The sequence below is a fragment of the Saccharomyces paradoxus genome, chromosome VI, assembly GCF_002079055.1.
Source record: "Saccharomyces paradoxus chromosome VI, complete sequence".
NCBI lineage: Eukaryota > Fungi > Ascomycota > Saccharomycetes > Saccharomycetales > Saccharomycetaceae > Saccharomyces > Saccharomyces paradoxus.
Window position 1 is genome coordinate 52,993 of NC_047492.1, and position 18,684 is coordinate 71,676.

The 18,684-nt window shown below is 38.9% G+C and overlaps 9 protein-coding genes across 9 annotated transcripts; 4 read left to right on the plus strand and 5 right to left on the minus strand.

The window, feature by feature from the left end:
- Window positions 1-667: 667 nt before the first annotated feature.
- On the minus strand, window positions 668-3,232 carry ALR2 (putative Mg(2+) transporter ALR2; the record flags this gene model as incomplete). The annotated part of the gene is made up of 1 exon (XM_033910127.1): window positions 668-3,232. One exon carries the CDS (start codon window positions 3,230-3,232, stop codon window positions 668-670), a length of 2,565 nt encoding a protein of 854 aa, XP_033766018.1.
- A 953-nt stretch (window positions 3,233-4,185) lies between these two features.
- Window positions 4,186-6,057, plus strand: SWP82 (Swp82p; the record flags this gene model as incomplete). Its single annotated transcript, XM_033910128.1, has 1 exon — window positions 4,186-6,057. The coding sequence occupies one exon, from the start codon at window positions 4,186-4,188 to the stop codon at window positions 6,055-6,057; it is 1,872 nt and encodes a 623-aa protein (XP_033766019.1).
- A 171-nt stretch (window positions 6,058-6,228) lies between these two features.
- Window positions 6,229-7,560, minus strand: EMP47 (Emp47p; the record flags this gene model as incomplete). The annotated part of the gene is made up of 1 exon (XM_033910129.1): window positions 6,229-7,560. The coding sequence occupies one exon, from the start codon at window positions 7,558-7,560 to the stop codon at window positions 6,229-6,231; it is 1,332 nt and encodes a 443-aa protein (XP_033766020.1).
- A 250-nt stretch (window positions 7,561-7,810) lies between these two features.
- RGD2 (GTPase-activating protein RGD2) lies at window positions 7,811-9,955 on the plus strand (the record flags this gene model as incomplete). The annotated part of the gene is made up of 1 exon (XM_033910130.1): window positions 7,811-9,955. One exon carries the CDS (start codon window positions 7,811-7,813, stop codon window positions 9,953-9,955), a length of 2,145 nt encoding a protein of 714 aa, XP_033766021.1.
- Window positions 9,956-10,204: 249 nt separating this feature from the next.
- FMP32 (Fmp32p) lies at window positions 10,205-10,831 on the plus strand (the record flags this gene model as incomplete). The annotated part of the gene is made up of 1 exon (XM_033910131.1): window positions 10,205-10,831. The coding sequence occupies one exon, from the start codon at window positions 10,205-10,207 to the stop codon at window positions 10,829-10,831; it is 627 nt and encodes a 208-aa protein (XP_033766022.1).
- A 190-nt stretch (window positions 10,832-11,021) lies between these two features.
- SEC53 (phosphomannomutase SEC53) lies at window positions 11,022-11,786 on the minus strand (the record flags this gene model as incomplete). Its single annotated transcript, XM_033910132.1, has 1 exon — window positions 11,022-11,786. The coding sequence occupies one exon, from the start codon at window positions 11,784-11,786 to the stop codon at window positions 11,022-11,024; it is 765 nt and encodes a 254-aa protein (XP_033766023.1).
- Window positions 11,787-12,049: 263 nt separating this feature from the next.
- On the minus strand, window positions 12,050-12,958 carry OTU1 (ubiquitin-specific protease OTU1; the record flags this gene model as incomplete). Its single annotated transcript, XM_033910133.1, has 1 exon — window positions 12,050-12,958. The coding sequence occupies one exon, from the start codon at window positions 12,956-12,958 to the stop codon at window positions 12,050-12,052; it is 909 nt and encodes a 302-aa protein (XP_033766024.1).
- Window positions 12,959-13,115: 157 nt separating this feature from the next.
- On the minus strand, window positions 13,116-15,230 carry LAM5 (Lam5p; the record flags this gene model as incomplete). Its single annotated transcript, XM_033910134.1, has 1 exon — window positions 13,116-15,230. One exon carries the CDS (start codon window positions 15,228-15,230, stop codon window positions 13,116-13,118), a length of 2,115 nt encoding a protein of 704 aa, XP_033766025.1.
- Window positions 15,231-16,597: 1,367 nt separating this feature from the next.
- Window positions 16,598-18,466, plus strand: FET5 (ferroxidase FET5; the record flags this gene model as incomplete). The annotated part of the gene is made up of 1 exon (XM_033910135.1): window positions 16,598-18,466. One exon carries the CDS (start codon window positions 16,598-16,600, stop codon window positions 18,464-18,466), a length of 1,869 nt encoding a protein of 622 aa, XP_033766026.1.
- Between the last annotated feature and the right edge of the window lie 218 nt (window positions 18,467-18,684).

An 18,684-nucleotide genomic window follows, 5' to 3' on the forward strand; every position in this document is an offset into this window, starting at 1 on the left:
TATTTCTATTTTCTTAGTCTAGTGGATCTGTACTTGAAATTACCTTTTTGGTTTAAGGTGTGTTTTTGTAAAAATGGTATGATTATTTCCATCATAAACGGCAATCAATAACCGAAAAAAGATAAGAAAAGCAGTTTCATTATCGGCCTATTTATTTAAACGGCATAAATAAACCATAGCAGCTTTAGGTAGTTTAGGTAGTTTTAGTTCAAAATCCTTGCCAGTATTTGTGGTTTAGTACCTTATGTGTCATTGTGGCGATCTTTTAACTTAATATAAAAAAGGTCCATAATTTTGCTAAAATTGCGATTTATAACGTTGGTGCGTATTTTATCATCCCTCCATTATACAGCAGAACAATAAGTAGTATAAGTCATCTTACACTTGTTGAGTGATCTAAAAAACAGCACAGCTGCATTTTCTGTCAATAATAAATTACGCAGCTCAAGCATACTCATTTTATTGACCTACACAAACAATATTAACTGTACAAAGTTCTCGACACATATAAAAATAATCTGAGAAATCAAATGAAATATCTCATAATATGAGAGATTTTAACTAAAAACGTCATTTTTTTCAACGTCCAAAAGCTCAGTGTTTGGCGGACTACTGATTCCACCTCACAGATTTCTCCATCTCTCTAGCATTCATAATCATGTTAATTCTAACGGCTATATCTACTGGGTAGACTGGCAACTGATTTACTTGAAGAATCGACTCTAACATTAGCATTTTTAGAACGATCGTTGAATCTTTTATTTTTTTTTGGTAAAAGATTAGATATAACAGATTTAGCCCCACTCTCTGCCGCTTCATTAAGTGTCGCAGGGGGGTCAATTCTTTTAATCCAATAGCTAGCCAGAAACCAGCTTATGACGGCCAGTAAAAGCAGTACGCCTAATATCCCATACCACCATGCAATACTAGCATTTCTTCCTGGAACTTTGACATTCATACCAAACAGGCCAGTAATAACATTCAGCGGTACCAACATTGTACCTAACATGGTGACTTTACCTAACATTTCTGTGACCTTATTATTAGAATTAAATGATTCCACTTGCAACTGAGCTAAATAGTTTGTATGGGATCGAGAAAAGATTTTTTCGTACGCCAGCAAATTTTGAAACATCGTCAACAAATGATCCTGAATATCGCCTAAGTATAAAGCAATACCCCCCCTTGGTTGTGACGTTGTGGGCGTGTAATTATTTGATAAGCTTCTATTGTTTCTATTCTTAATATGTTGCACATTTTTTTCTTGCGCTTGTAAATTCGCAATGTTGATTTGTGATGTAAGCGCTGGCCCAATACCATTAATTTCATCTTGACATCTTTTGGCGAACATTTTGATAACATCCGCTTTACCACTTAAAAGTCTCATTAACGTCATTGTCTTACGCCGACTTTCACCAATCCTTTGTAACATGGCTGCAAAGTCCATATCACGAGCCATAAACACTGAATCATCAATTGAATCGGCTTCATATTCAATGGATTGAATGACCGGAGCAAAACTATCTGTGATATCATCGATTAAAGCATAACATAACCAATCTGAATTGACATTGACATAGTCACGCAATTGTCTTACACGTCTTCTTACATTTCCACAGTGGGAGATTGGGTCAAAATGGAAAGTCAAGATACCTGACCTGAAAACAACAATGTAAACATTTATAGGCTCAAGATAATCCTCTGATTCTTTATCATTTTCGAAGGTATGAAAACAAACAAAGTAATATGATTTGAAAAGTTCGACTTTCTCACGAGTTTCCTGCATTCTAATATCCTCTGCTGTTAACGGATGAATACCAAACGCCTTTGCTATGCAACGCATTTCATCGTCAGTCGGACAACTGCAATCCAACCACCATGTTGGCTCGCCCTTTCTGAATAATTCAAAAAACGTCTGGCCCTCAGATATCAAAGAAGAGATATCACTAGCATGCACGGTTTCATCAGATTCAGAGCGGAAGAACGAAAATCTATTAGGAATCTGAAAATATGTAGGCTGGTATACGTAATACGCTGGGTTATGAATCGAAGTATTACCTTCATCATCTCCCTCCACTTTATTTTTACCAAATGATACACCAGGGTGTAGACCAGGTTTATCATCTTCCTGTTCCCACTCATTGTTTTCAGATTCGTCTGCCTCATTAGCGCTGACATTTTTTTCAAACGTCTGTAAAATTCTAGGTGTATATTTGAGGGCTGCTGAGGACCCTGAAGTGGAAGTAGAGCCACTAAATCCAGTACCTTGGGGGACATGACTGAATGCCCCCTCAGCGGGTTTTTGAAGGTTTGCCAAGAACTGATTTTTTTCAGCATTTGAATTCTGAGCGTATTCCTCCAACTCATCAAAATCAATACCATTAACTCTTGTATGTAATGGCGGAGACATTGGAAAACAAACATCTTCTTCCGTTTCCTGAGAAACCCTAGATGCTTGCGATATGTCACTATGGAAAGATGCCCTGCTGCTCATACGTACCGCGTTGATTTCCTGCATATCATTTCCTACATCCGACTTCTGTGAGACGGTCTTCGTTAATAAAGTTATGGGATTGACTGATGGATTTGTAGATATTGTAGAATACGCCCTTCTCTTATGTTTCGTCTGTTTGAAATGTACGTCAACCTCCGATTCAGGTGACATTTCAAGGTTCGCACTAACTAATGAAGTCTCACGACCTTTTGTGAAAGTTTTTGCCGGGCGAGATACTTCTAAGTTGCACCCGTTGCTTGAGATAGCAGCAGGTAGGCCCATATTATGACCTCTTTTTAAACCTACCTTCCTTGGCGAATATGGAGTAATGCTCTCTACATAAAGCTGCCTTTGGTGTGGCATGGAATTTGCCAGCCTAGATGGCCTCGCATTAGAGGTTAAGATAGCAGAGGCTTCTAATTGGTGATGTGCAACTGCCTCACCTTCATCTTCAAAATCCATGTGGCCACTGGTGGATAGATTCGCTTCCTCCACATAGTTGCGATTTTTTATTCCATTATTCTCCCCGTCAGAAGAAATCAATTTGCCTTTAGAACGTCCAATTTCGTCCTTTTTCAATCCAAGCGCTTCCTGACGCATTGGCACTGTATCAGGATGTTGCCTATGTTCATACAATCCTGTGTGCTCCTCTGTATTCATGGAGACCATTGAATTGGCTAGGGACTTTGACCTTGGTAAATCTGATGATGACTGAAATGAACTGGATAACGACGACATTACAAAGTTTCTTCACGTCTTCTCATGAAACTTGGTATTTCTATAAAAGGTGGTTACAATATGTTTTGTCGAATTTTCTATTCAACTAGCGGCACATTCCATGTGGAAAATTGATTAGTAGTAGTATCTACCGTTCTTGCTTGATATTGAGTAGGGATAACAATCGTTGTTTGATTCCACTTTCCCACTTTAAATAATAAAACTCTACGCTAGAATATCATATGCTCGAGGAAAATCAAATTTCCTTGGAAGCAGCCACTTTCTGGACAACTAAATTAAATGTTGCATTTTTGATAGAAATTTTTCAACCCAAGATATCGCTTTTGCAACTTATAGCCGGACAGACTGTGAAAACGTACTTGAGGGAACAGTTTGATAGCATAATATAAAGAGCAGATAATTTTGTCTGCAATTTTTGTATCCACAGTCCTCTTCCAAATAAAAGAGTGTGTAAAGTAATGGAGATCTTGCGTAGTTTGGTTAGAGCTTCGAAGCGCTGTCAACCCTGACATATATGATACCTGTGGTTTAAACACAAAAGACACTTCTTGTTTCCCATATTAAAGCAACAATGATGCGGGAAGTAGAGTTCAGATACGGAAGTTAGCATGTAGGAATACTAAGTGGCAGTTCTTCCTTCAACACATACAACAAACGATGGAGTTTAGCAGCTGTATATATGTGCCGTATTTAAAAATTCTCAGTATATTACGAGCCTTCAAATACGACTGAACGGTGACATGGTCCGGTAGGATTAAACGTTAAGAAAGTGGTCCTAAGCATGGAATGTTGTTGTAGTTTCAGCCGTCCATTCAATTTTTTTGAACCATCACCTTTCCCTTTCTGGACTTTTCTTCAATAAAAAAAACAAGAAAAACATAGAATGTTAAATACTATAAATATAAGAAGTACGAAAAGAAATCAAAACAAAACGCGTTTAAAGATTGACGAATATGCTGGACGATAATGATGGAGAAACTGTTCATGAAGATAGAAATAATTCTTCTCTAGAACAAGGCGAGATTGGAGCGGTATTCATAGTACCTAAAATACTTATCAGAGAACATGAACGAGTTATACTTAAACAAATTCTGCAAATTCTGGATCAAGACGAATTAGTACAACCCCCCTTAGACAAATTTCCTTACAAAAAACTGGAATTGCCAGTGTATACAGATGAATCCAAGACCAGAGACGCTACAAATACATCCTATAAGATGGTACAGATGGATGCTTATGGTGAGAAAAAAGTAGGTTTAAACGGTGAATTATTTGGCGGCAGACATTATTTGTTTAACACGTTCACGTTTATGGCTCATACAGATGTTCTTCTGGTGCTTTTACAAGACGTTATCAAAGTGCTATACCAGAGCGATACAAAGCATGACGGGGACGAGTTTATTGACCAGCATGATCAAATTCTAATAATGGAAACTTCAGAGGAGCAAACAAATTTTTTGGCCAAAAACGGTATTCTTCCTGAAGGGTCCAATGGATCTTTTAAGTATGTGACCGCCAGGTCAGCTTTTGTTGAATTTGGTGCTACTGTTATTGCCGGTGGTCAACGCATCGTTGATGATTATTGGGAATCGTTGGCTAAAAAGCAAAATTTGTCGTCTCACCAGAGGGTTTTTAAATTGACAACAGGTTTAATTTCCAAAATATCACTTTTACGTCCCTCCTTCCAGAATAACAAGATTACCAATGCGAATGAATTTGGCACAAAAGATAATAATGCTTGTACAATTTCCAACTCAAAATTCGAATCGCCATATCCAATAGTCACGGAACAGCCGTCAGCCGAGGTTAGAGAAGCCTATATTGAAAACTTTGCCAAAGGTGAGCACATTTCGGCAATCGTTCCTGGACAAAGCATTAGTGGAACATTGGAACTCAGTGCACAATTTAGAGTACCGCGTTATCACAGCAAAAACTCGTTTCAGCAAGCCCTGCAAATGAAGGCAATGGATATACCAATCGGAAGACATGAAGACTTACTTGCACAATATGAAAGTCAAGCGCTTGATGGTTCCTCATTAACTTCACTTCCTAATAATATTCCATCCGTTAATCCTAGTAATAAGCCCATCAAACGAATGCTAAGTAGTATTCTTGACATAAACGTTTCCTCATCAAAAAACAAGAAATCTGAGGAAAACGAAATGATAAAACCCATGAACAAGGGTCTACTCAAAAACAATACATCTTTAAACATAAACGGCTGGAAATTTGAATCTTTGCCTTTAAAATCCCCGGAAAATTCAGGTAAACAGCAATATTATAGAGGATTGCCATTATACGAAAAAAATGCGTTGCTAGAAAGACTGAAACAACTGACGCCGAACGAAATCAAAGAACTAGAGCATTTGCATGATGCCGTTTTTGTTAATACCGGTTTACAAAATGTTAGGAAAGTTAGGACAAAAAAATGGAAAAAATACTGGCAATACAAGGCAGGTATCCCTATCGGTTTGAAACGCTCTCAATTGGATGAATTTAAAAATAACTATTTGAAAGATGTTTTAGCACAGACGAGTGTCACTACGAATTTTAACGAAATAACAAATACGGATGAAACGATAACAACAAAAAGGATACCAAACCCAAATTTCTTGGGGAACTGCAACATTAAGGACTTCAAGCCTCCATATATTTATTCTCGTTCGAACAAAGCACCACAAACCATCACTGGAAATAAAACTGCCGTTAAGCCGGACGCTGATGTGAAGAATACAAATCCCAATCCAATGATTGCAACGGATGCAGCCGCGACGAAACCGAACACCTTTGCTAATTTCAATAACGGAATAACTATGAATAACTGAAGGAAATAAAGGCGAATATAAGCGGCACTCCAATGAGAAATGGGCTCCTTGAAGTGATAATATAAACTATTGTTCGTTATTTTATAAACATATGTATTATTACATATATACATATATAGGGAATGCATGTGCACAATTGATTTTAGTGAAAAAAAAAAAAATTGTCCAAAATCATAGCAATTTGGTTTTTGTGATCTCTTGTCTGATTCTGAATGTATAATATGCCATAATCAACATGATGAAAATTAATGGGAGTAGCCAAATCATCAGCTTTCTAGCAATTTCATCGACCTGAGGACCATCTTGTCCATGACGCTTGGCGGTTTCTCTATACTTTTCCTGTTCAACCAGGACCTTTTCCAATTTTTGATTAATCGACAGGAAGTCTTTGAAATTTTCTTTATCCTCAGCGATTGCATCGTCAGTGGAAATTCCTTTCTCGTCATTAGTGGGCTGCTTAGAAGAGAGATGTTTGGTTATCGTAGTCATGAATGAAAGCAGTTCTTGTTGAACTTTAATGATATCATTTAACTTTGTTTCTAAAGCATTGATATCGTTTGCAAGAATTTTACCTTCAACTCTGTCCAGTTTCTTATACAACTCATAGTTTGACATTTTGTCTTTGTCGGCGTCAAATGCTGTTTTTTCAATCAATTTTTCTTTACCGGTTTTTTGGTCAATGTATTTGGTGATCAGCTTTGGCTGACCCATTGCATTAACGTTAGGAATCAAAGAGTCTTCAATCACGCCGTTAAATAATTCCATTTTGAATATTTCAAAAGACTCTGCATTATTATTCAATGCCCCATTTTGAGCAGTGACCCCAATACGGTAAGATCCAGTAGGGAAGCGAATTTTCCTAGTTTGAAAACAGACTTTATTGTCCACCTGAACTTTTAATAAGTTGCTGTCTTCCAAATCGTAAGTTACTCTAACCGTGGAAGGAACGGAGGAGTCCTGATAACCCATCAAACAAGATGCAAAGCTCTGTTCATAGATTTTTGTCTTGTCCACAGGCTTTTGACCGTCATTTAGTTGACCACGAAGAGTCGGACCCAATGGACCATTGTTATCCACCAATAGCTGTAAGCCATCATAGTTGACTGGTCCATTGTACAACTGCTTATCGCGTGGTACATTAGAATCCTGAACAAACCAAAATGATATACCACCATCAGTTTGACCAGAATAACCAACACTTCTAAATGTCCACTCCATAGTAAAAGAATCTTTCAAATCAAACCCTTGTTTCAACCAAAGTGAACCCTTAGAATTTTGCTTAGAAGTCAATACAATTCTTCCTTCCTCTAGACTAGCTTGTTCACCAGTTTGCCAGTTACTAGGCACTTTACGTGCGTTAATCAGATCAGGGAGTGAGTAGTCCGAGTTTAATTTGGATGCATCTGAAGTGTCACCTAATGGATGGGCTTCTAACAATCCTGTCCATATCGTAAGGACGGTGAAAAAACTCAGCAGTACTGCACTTTTCTTAGCCATTAACATCGTTACAAAATGCAGATCTCCTGATGCTAACTATCTGTCAAGTTTTTATCGATGTAATCCCGATTTTTCAGTACCACTTAAGGCTTCTCTGTTAAAAGATCAAAAACATTCTCTAGGGCACATAGTAATTCTCTTCTCGTATGTAGTGACAACAAGACATAATGACAATAATAGATGGAAATTGAAATATTATGAAACAGAGGTAATAGTATGTTAAATTATAGTTGGTATTGTATACCAGCAAGCGAGCATGCTATCATTTTGCGACTATTTTTGGTCTGAGGACCTTGTCTCTGGTTTAGAGGTGCTTTTTGATAGATTATACCACGGTTGTGAGCAATGTGATTTGTTCATTCAATTATTTGCGTCAAGAATGCAGTTTGAAGTTAGTCACGGGAGGCAGTTGTTTGGTATAGAAGCCGGTATGGACAACCTAAAGGTGGTTCAGGAAGATGAGCATGAAGGGGTGACCGTTTCGAGAGCTCTGAGGGGAATTCTACAAGAAATGTCTCAGGAAGGGACGCATCACTTGACAATAGCATCGAACATAGAAAGTTTGGTGCTGCAACCATTCGGTAAATGGTGCGTGGAGCATAGGGAGAGGATCCAATACTCTGAAAAGACTTTGTTGACCAACGTAAATAATTTCAAAAAGTCTAAGAAGTACGTCAGTAAGCTGGAAAAGGAATATTTTAATAAATGTAGGCAATTAGAAGAATTTAAAAGAACTCATTTCAATGAAGATGAGCTAGCCAATGCAATGAAATCGTTGAAAATACAAAGTAAATACGAAGAAGACATCGCCAGGGAAAAGGATCATAGATTTTTCAATAAAATAGCAGGAATAGATTTTGATTATAAAACAATGAAGGAGACACTTCAGTTGTTATTGACCAAGCTTCCTAAAACGGACTATAAGCTTCCTCTTATAAGCTATTCTTTGAGTAACACCAACAGCGGCGGAGAAATAACAAAGTTTCTGCTCGACCACATGTCATTAAAGGATACCGATCAAGCTGAAACGTTCGGCCAAGATTTGTTGAATTTAGGGTTTTTGAAATACTGCAATGGTGTTGGTAATACATTTGTCAACTCCAAAAAATTCCAATACCAATGGAAGAACACTGCATACATGTTTGCCAATGTGCCAATGCCCGGTTCGGAGGAACCTGCAGCTGGTGAATCCCTAATATCTCGGTTCAACAACTGGGATGGCTCATCTGCAAAGGAGATGATTCAATCCAAGATTGGTAACGACCAAGGGGCTGGAAAATTCCAAGCTCCTCATATATCTGATAATGAAAGGACGCTTTTCAAAATGATGGATGCACTTGCAGCGTCAGATAAGAAATATTACCAAGAGTGTTTCAAGATGGATGCCTTAAGATGCTCTATCGAGGAGTTGTTGATTGACCATTTGTCGTTTATGGAAAAATGTGAGTCTGATAGACTGAATGCGATTAAGAAAGCAACATTAGATTTTTGCTCCACTTTAGGTAATAAAATTTCTTCATTAAAACTGTGCATAGATAAAATGCTTACGCTAGAAAACGATATTGATCCCACTGCAGACCTTTTGCAACTTTTAGCCAAGTACAAGACGGGCAGTTTTAAACCTCAAGCCATTGTCTATAATAATTACTACAATCCTGGCTCATTTCAAAACTTTGGCGTTGATCTAGAGACTCGTTGTAGACTAGATAAGAAAATTGTTCCATTAATAATTTCATCGATATTTTCATATATGGACAAGATATACCCTGATCTACCTAATGACAAAGTAAGAACTTCAATTTGGACTGATTCGGTGAAACTTAGCCTGACACATCAACTTCGAAACCTATTGAACAAACAACAATTCCACAACGAAGGTGAAATATTTGATATACTGTCCACATCCAAGTTGGAACCGAGCACTATTGCCAGTGTTGTTAAAATTTATTTATTAGAATTGCCAGACCCACTGATTCCCAATGAAGTTTCGGATATTCTTCGGGTACTTTATCTGGATTATCCACCTTTAGTTGAAACTGCATTAGAGGATCCCGCTTCATCTCCTGAGGACCAACAGGGCGATGAAAACGAGGAAGGCACTGATACCAAAAGAATAAGAGGCCTTTACACCACCTTGTCCTCCCTAAGCAAACCCCATATAGCGACGCTAGACGCTATTACCACTCATTTTTACAGATTAATTAAAATTCTGAAAATGGGTCAAGACGGCAACGAAGTAGCTGATGAGTTTACCATCTCTATTTCACAAGAATTTGCCAATTGTATTATCCAATCGAAGATCACTGATGATAATGAAATTGGTTTTAAAATCTTCTATGACCTGCTGACACATAAGAAACAGATTTTTCACGAATTGAAAAGACAAAACTCGAAAAATTGAGATTATCCGATATAGACTTGTATATAATTTTATATAAAATGAAATTTGTACATTATTTTCTTACACTATAGTCGGCTGTTTTAAGTCTTTTTTTATTGGAGATGCAAATTCTTACATTATAGCCATGGATAATATACAAAAAGCAAGAAGGAACTGTAAGAAAAACAAAAATTAACAACGAATTTACAGATCTGCAATTAGCCATTTCAAGTGAGCGTGATAACTAGAGCAGCATAGTACTGGAATAAAATGCTCAAGCGCATTGTTGGATTGCCTACAAGGCGTTGCTTCCACAGAACGTCCTTTTTGCTGGGTGGTGGTGACTTTGAAACCGTCCATATTCCCAATACAAATCATTTTAAAGATTTACTTATAGAGAACGGTAAATTTCAAGAGGATCAGGCAACAACGATAGTAGAGATAATGACAGACGCTATTAGAGGCGGTGTGAATCATGTGTCACAGGATCTGGCAAAGAGAGAAAAATTGACGCAACTTAGCTATCAACAGCGTGTTGATTTTGCGAAATTAAGAGATCAGCTATTGAGTGCTGACAGAAGTGAATTTCATAATATTCAGAACGAATACGAGAGTGTGAAAAACGATTTGGAGAAGTTGAGAAACAAACTAAGGGAAGAAATTACCAAAACCAACGCAGGTTTCAAACTGGATTTGTCCTTAGAAAAAGGTAGAATTAGGGAAGAAAGTAGTCATCACGATTTGCAAATAAAAGAAATTGACACGAAAATCGAGCAAGAAGTGACAAATATGAAGATGCAGATTGATTCTGTAAAGACTCAGGTCATGCAATGGCTGATAGGTGTCTGTACAGGTACGTTTGCACTTGTATTAGCATACATGAGATTATTAACATAGCAGCACAAGTGGGGGAAAAGGACTAAACTTGATACTTGAAAATGGCATTTACGTTTTGTATAACACATATTAGTAAAAGTACACATTCAATAACGTAGTAAGAGTATGTTTGTTTATATAAAAAAGGATAGAAAAGAAGCGCCTAACAAATAATTTAAAGGCATAATCATATAGCACTCTAAAGAAGACATTATAAGCTGAATAGTTCAGTTAAAATTTTGACAGTGTCATTTGGAGATTGCACTGAATGTCCGATTGTTCTTTCGTCAACAAAAATTTCGTAATCGTTACCGCCAACCATGGTCTTGTCACCGAAGAAATGAATCTCTTTGAAACCGTCTTTTTCGACGTGTTGCAAACAGTAGGTCTTATCCCAACCAGCGGGGAAAACATCGAAGGAGATTTGACCACCAATGGAGAAAGTTAAACCGTAGTCTGGAAATTCCTTTTTCAAAGCTTCAACAAACTTAGCTCTGACTTGGTGTTCTTTGTCGTACCTTTCAAATTCATTTCTTTCTTCAGTAGAAGCGTTTCTACCGATTGGAGAAACATTGATCATACCATTTCTAAATTCCAAGAAAGTACCCCTTCTCTTTGGCAAATCAATTTCGGATAGATATCTCAAAATGAAAACGGCCAACTTATTGTATTTTTCTTCACCGAGCCAGTTGATGAAGGATTGAGAAGCTAATTCCTTACCCAATCTGTAGGCAGTCAAACCATTTTCAGAAAATGAATAGTCAAACTCATCTAAGACGTTTGGGCCTAATTGTTCTAACTGCTTGCTCAAGTCAGAACCACCGACAAAACCAATACAACACTTGTTTCTCAATTTGGCCAAAGTTTTTCTAACTTCTTCAGAAACAGTCAATCTGGCTGGGGTCAAGGTACCATCAACATCGAACAGAACCAAAGTTTCTGGCTTTTCCTTGTAAGCGAATTCAGCGATACTCATTATTGGTGATTATACTAGTAGATGGGTAAAATGGGGAAGAAGTAGAAAGGAAATCGTCGATTTAGTTTTCGTCAAAGAACTTGTACTTTGCCAATGAGAAATACACAATAAAAACTGAGAAGAATAAGTGAAAAGAACACGTAAAAAACGGCACTTATTAATATATTTCAAATTTTTTTTTCATCAACGACAAAAAGATTGAATTTTATCAACTTTTCGTGTTTCATGACGAGTATACCGATAAACGCCAAAAGTGTATTTCATTATTTATTCTGGCCAAAATCAACGTGGCCCGTAGATTCAGCGTGCCTAGCAACTTCTCTTTCGCCCACAAAAGTCATTTGGCAAGTGTTACATTTAATCTGGGCCTTATGAGTGTTAAAGGAATAGCCAGTTTGCTTCAAATTTGAGGCTAGTTGTAAAGCTGCTGTTAAAACATCATCTGATTCCGGCTGGTTCTTCTTGTCAAAAACAGTCTTGAATTCGTTCATAGTCAAGGAGTCGTAGTGGATCCCGTTGAACAGGATCAAAATGTAACTGTCGAACTTGTCCTCGTTGAACTTCTCAATTTTAACAGCATCGATGTCTACTACATAAATAGCTACCGAGAGTGCATCGGATATGATACCGATCTCTATGGCTCCACCCCAGGATTCCATTCTCAATATCCATTGCGCGTATTCTTTGTTAGGTTTGTCCAATATGGCGTCATTGAATTTGATGGGGTTACTTAGGACCTCCTTAGAGACCATCTCTCTAAGGTCACGGACGTTATCTTGTTTGAAAATACCGTAGGCAATAGCATGAAATAGACATGAATTATCGTCAGGAACAGGATGAACTGATAGGACGTCTTCTCCACTGCCACCAATGGACATTTCCGTGCTCTTTAGCACTCTCTTTGGTTTGGGTTGTGGCGGTGGCAAACTGAAGCTTTCGTCACTGTCAGAGGGTTCTATTGTAATCTTCTCACCAGAGTTAATACCCAGCTCGTCCAGCTGGGTTTGTATCAAGGAAGTGTCTTCCTCTTGCAAATTGATCCTTTGGGGAGGGTATCCAAACCTCAGCGTCTTAACATCTATATCAATATGATCAATGAGATCATTGAGTGTTGCATCCTGCTTCAAAGTAACGATCTGATTGATTCCTGGTCCGGTGACTTTCAGTTTCATCTTGAGAACTTCTTGTGTTGATTCTATTCCTCAAAGTTGTCTTCCTTTAAAAAAAAAGTTGCTATTTGCCACTGAAAATCGCTTATTTCGCCCTTTGTTAGTAGTTACTACCATTGCCCTATATAAATGATATATACGAGTATGTAGAAAATACAGATCACAGCTTCAGTTCCACCAGTTGCAGCTTCACCAGTTGATGTAATGAAACCGCAATTGAGCGTATATAAAACAGATTTAACAATAGTAAAAGAATCACAATTAAGTATAAGAATAACCAGGTTTCTGTGGTGACCTTGAGACCTTGAGGCTCTGTAATAGCAGGATTTGTAGCAAAGACTTCTCTTGGTTGTTCAAGGTCAATTTTCTTTGATTTCTCTTCCACTTCTTCACTTTCTTGCTTCTCTTCCTCTTTGCTGACAGTAATTTGGCATTCTTCGACATTGCTGTTAACAAACTCGGAGAGAATCCGTTCCATTAATTGCGCAGCTTCCAATTGGCCATTCTTGCAACCATTTTCAACCATACCTTTGATCCAACTGGAGCCAGTCCATTCCACCCAGAAGGATACTCGCAACAGACACGTTATTTCGTCGTTCCAGCGGATGAGGTACCTTGTCTTAGTCGAGAAACTGCCACCACTGGGCACGTTCGGGGTGCGTATACTACTGATGACTTCGTAGTAAGTATCGGGATCTTTTCTCTTTACTACCTCAGCAACATAACAAGTCGTGGACTTGGGTCCCGCAGGAAAGTGCAACGCCTTTTCGTATGAATACTCTCGCTTCAAAGTCATGGAAGATTTGTCAACGCTCGTGAAATTTGGAATAGCGGTGATTTGTGAACCTTCTTGGCCTCGTAAAAAATCCAGAAGGAATTCGTTTTGTTCTGAGTTGAACATGATCTCAAAAAGTATACCAGGTGCACAATTGAATGGTAATTCTTTGAGCACAAATTCGTTGTTGGCCATGGGTTCAGCTGGGAAGCTTGTTGAATGATGGTATAGTGGACCATCATACTGGTACGATGAATCGCCACACAGTTTATACGCTTTCTCTTTTTCTTTATCTAGCGAGGAACTCTTACTTTTAGGGGTGGTCTCATTGGTATAGATATTTTCATCGTCATTGTCATTAGTGTCATAATCATTAGATTCTTTATCATTATTTTCCTCATCGATGGAGTTTATTGCATCATCAATTTCTTTACCATTTCCTGGCTTCTCTCTTGAAGTGTTGAGGTTTTCACTAGCCATGTCCTTCTGCAACAAAGTTCTTGACCATACTTCCTTCATCAATCCAAATGCAGCGTCTCTGGATATAAATCCATTAAACAGAGTTTTGCCCATCTTTGTTTCAATAGATATTGCGCTGGGGAATAACCCAGCAGCGGAAGTTTTTTCCATAAACGTGATATCTTCGAAGGCAATCAGCACTTTAGCAATCCAGCCAAGAACATTAGAGTTGAAACAGAGATGTGTTTCCGTAATATATAGTTTCCCCTGGTAAAGTAACTCTCTATTGAGGCCACAATTAAAATCATCTAGTAGTCTATCATCTTTAGGAACGGACTTGAATGTCTCATGGAAGTCTCTGTTCCTTTGCTCAGACGCATAGTGATAAGGTGTGTCCATGTAACGCTCTTCCACAAAGCGCCTATGATCGTAACTGTCTTCTTTCACTTGGGAAGGAGTGAGTCTCGTCTTGACTTCCTCAGGCTTTTCCACTTGTTGTAGGGGAGAGCCTATTTCAGCAATTGTGGCATTACTGATTCGGCGGCTTGATCTTCTTTTGGACCCCATGGAGGGCTCCCTCCTATGTGATATGATGTTCGGTTGCGAAACTGGAGAAGTTGGCGTAGTTGATCTAGAAACTGGGGATTGTACGTTTGACTTAAACGAAGAGATCATCCCACTAAAGAACGAGGACGTCGAAGAAGTCCTTGATTGATCATGTTTAATCTCAGTAGAACGTTCATCAGCGGCATTTGGGTTCGTAATCACTACTAAATTTTTGTGTGCGTCATTGCTCTCTGTATTTAGGGGCACATCTTGCAACGACTCAACTTCAGCATCACCTGTACTGTCATTGTTACTTGCATGCTCAAAGGGAGGACCCAATTGTTTCACAGAATCAGTAGTATCCTCATTATCGGATACGGGCTCCCAGTTATCTACATCCGACATCACTACTAATCTTTCTGCGTAGTTGCCTTCTTCACCCTTCTTTCTGATAGCGGAATGATTGAGTATTTTATTATAATTGTCAAGATGCATTATGAAAAAAGGCAAGAGCAAGAAGTCCCCCCTGCTCAGCGATACGCGATCTCCTTGATCTCAAACATAAAGCAAGCATTTCATCATGAGTAATATGGAGGATTAGGATAGCTGATCCCAAGACCTGACTCCAGTCAACAAAAATGCAGAAATCTATCAGACTTATAGAGCCGAAGAAGATAGAAATTCAACAAGTTCCCAGGCCCAAGGTCACGACGCCATATCAGGTTAAAGTGCAAGTGAAGGCCACTGGGATCTGCGGATCAGACATTCACTACTACACAGATGGCCAGGTCGGTGGAAACCGACTTGAGAAGCCCATGACTTTGGGCCACGAATCCAGCGGTGTTGTTATCGAGGTTGGTAATAAAGTGTCTCCAAACTACTGTAAAGTGGGTGATGCAGTAAGCATAGAGCCCTCGTATCCTAATAGGTATACGAAAGAGTTTCGGTCGGGCCACTATAATTTGGAGCCCAATATGCCATTTGCTGCGTCACCGCCCTGTGACGGGACCCTTTGCGAAGAGTTTGTAGTTGACATGGACTACGTTTACAGATTACCACCACATGTGAAATTTGAGCAAGGTGCTTTGATTGAGCCATTATCCGTCGCTGTTCATGCGGTAAGGTTGTCCCAGGTGAAGTGTGGGGACCGCGCCGTAGTTATAGGTGTTGGAACTATTGGTCTACTGGTGGGTGCGGTGCTTAGAGAGTTCGGTGTCAACAAGTTGGTGTTCATGAGCACACACGACTCCAAGAAAGAGCAAAGTGAGCAGTTTGGTGGTACCGGGTTTATCAACTCTACGAAGGATAGTTATGACCAGGAGAAGGAAGGGCTGGTGGATGTTGTATTCGAATGCTCAGGTGCTCAAAAGAGTGTTGAGAATGCACTGAAATGTGTCAAGAACGGCGGAACTGTTATGCAGATTGGTATGCATCCCTCAAATGAAAATGTAGGCATTCCTCTTAACGAGATTTCCTCTAGAGAGATTACGTATAAAGGGTCTTTTAGGTATTACGAAGGTGACTACTCACTAGCCATTGATTTAATGTCCAGAGGTTGTATCGATGTCGATGAGTTGATTACTGATAGGTTCCCCTTTGAGAAAGCAGCCGATGCGTTCGCATTTGCAGTAGAGAACTCTGCTAAGGTAGGTAAGGTCATTATAGAACATTAAATTATATCTATATATCTTTATTTCCCTTCTTTTATTGTTTGTGGCTTGTATATTCAGTTTGCACCCTGTTTCGCCATAAACTCTTATAATTCATATATTTTTATATAAGATCACAGAAAATACGAAGAAGTAAAAAAGGTAAGTTCCGAGTGAAAGAAGAAAGAACCAAACGGAAGAGGACAAGAAACGATGTTGTTGTACTCGTTCGTGTGGTCTGTACTGACCGCCAGTATTGCTGTGGCGAAAACACACAAGTTAAACTATACCGCTTCTTGGGTAAAAGCCAATCCTGATGGCCTGCATGAAAAGAGGATGATTGGTTTCAACGGCGAATGGCCACTTCCAGATATCCATGTTGAAAAAGGAGATCGTGTTGAACTTTATTTGACTAACGGCTTTCAAGATGACACCGCTACTTCTTTACATTTTCATGGTCTTTTCCAGAACACCAGTTTGGGGAACCAGCTTCAAATGGATGGTCCTTCTATGGTGACACAATGTCCCATCGTTCCTGGGCAGACATATCTATACAACTTCACCGTTCCGGAGCAGGTGGGGACGTTCTGGTATCATGCACATATGGGTGCCCAGTACGGTGACGGTATGAGGGGTGCATTTATCATCCACGATCCGGAAGAGCCCTTCGAATACGATCATGAAAGGGTCATCACTTTATCAGATCATTATCACGAAAATTATGAAGTAGTTACAAAAGAATTTCTCTCAAGATATAATCCGACCGGTGCTGAACCTATTCCTCAAAATATTCTCTTCAATAATACTATGAATGTAACGTTAGATTTTACACCTGGCGAAACATATCTGTTCAGGTTCTTGAACATGGGGCTGTTTGTATCCCAGTATATCATCCTTGAGGACCATGAAATGAGTATAGTAGAGGTGGACGGAGTTTACGTAAGGCCAAATGTCACTGATTCGATATACCTTTCAGCGGGGCAAAGAATGAGTGTGTTGATCAAAGCTAAGGATAAAATGCCCACAAGAAACTACGCTATGATGCAAATAATGGATGAAACAATGCTTGATGTTGTACCGCCCGAACTACAACTTAACCAAACTATCCAAATGAGGTATGGTCACTCGTTGCCTGAGGCACGTGCATTGAACATTGAAGATTGTGACTTGGACCGTGCCACAAATGATTTTTACCTCGAACCTTTGATTGAAAGAGATTTGCTTTCTCACTATGACCACCAAATCGTGATGGACGTAAGAATGGTTAACTTGGGTGATGGTGTGAAGTACGCATTTTTCAATAATATCAGTTATGTCACACCAAGGGTGCCTACTTTGACAACATTACTCACCTCAGGAAGGCTTGCGTCGGATTCTAGAATTTATGGTGATAACATCAATGCACAGCTATTGAAACATAATGATATCATAGAGGTTGTTCTAAATAATTATGATTCTGGTAGACACCCATTTCATTTGCACGGTCATAATTTCCAAATAGTTCAAAAGTCGCCAGGATTCCATGTTGGTGAAGGTTATGACGAATCTGAGCAAGATCAAATGACCGTTCCTTATAACGAATCTGCGCCATTACAACCTTTCCCTGAGAGGCCCATGGTGAGAGATACTGTTGTTCTTGAACCTAGTGGCCACGTCGTCCTTAGATTTAGAGCTGACAATCCTGGTGTCTGGTATTTCCACTGTCATGTAGATTGGCACTTACAGCAAGGTTTAGCCTCAGTCTTCATTGAGGCACCCACTGTACTTCAGGAAAGGGAAAAGCTTAATGAGAATTATCTGGATATATGTAAGGCTGCCAGTATTCCGGTCGCTGGTAATGCTGCAGGCCATTCGAATGATTGGTTTGACCTGAAAGGATTACCAAGGCAGCCTGAGCCACTACCCAAGGGATTTACCGCTGAAGGATATTTGGCATTAATTGTCTCTACTATTATTGGTATCTGGGGCCTATATTCCATTGCTCGATATGGTATTGGTGAGGTTATCCCCAATGATGAGAAGGTTTACCATACGTTAAGGGAAATCTTGGCTGAAAGTGACATAGAGGTTTCTCGTAGCTAATGAAACAAAAAATATACAAGAATAATGAAAGAAGTCTATATTCATAGTGATGATTTGCGATCTTAAAAAAATGTAGCACTGTAAATACTATTTACTGTTGAGTATTTTCATTTGTTCATTCTGTTCCCTATATAATACTCATATGCAATCAAATCTATTGCTTTTTTTTTCTTCTTTTATTTTGTAGTTGTATGTCTGACGTTGCGACGTTTTGGCTG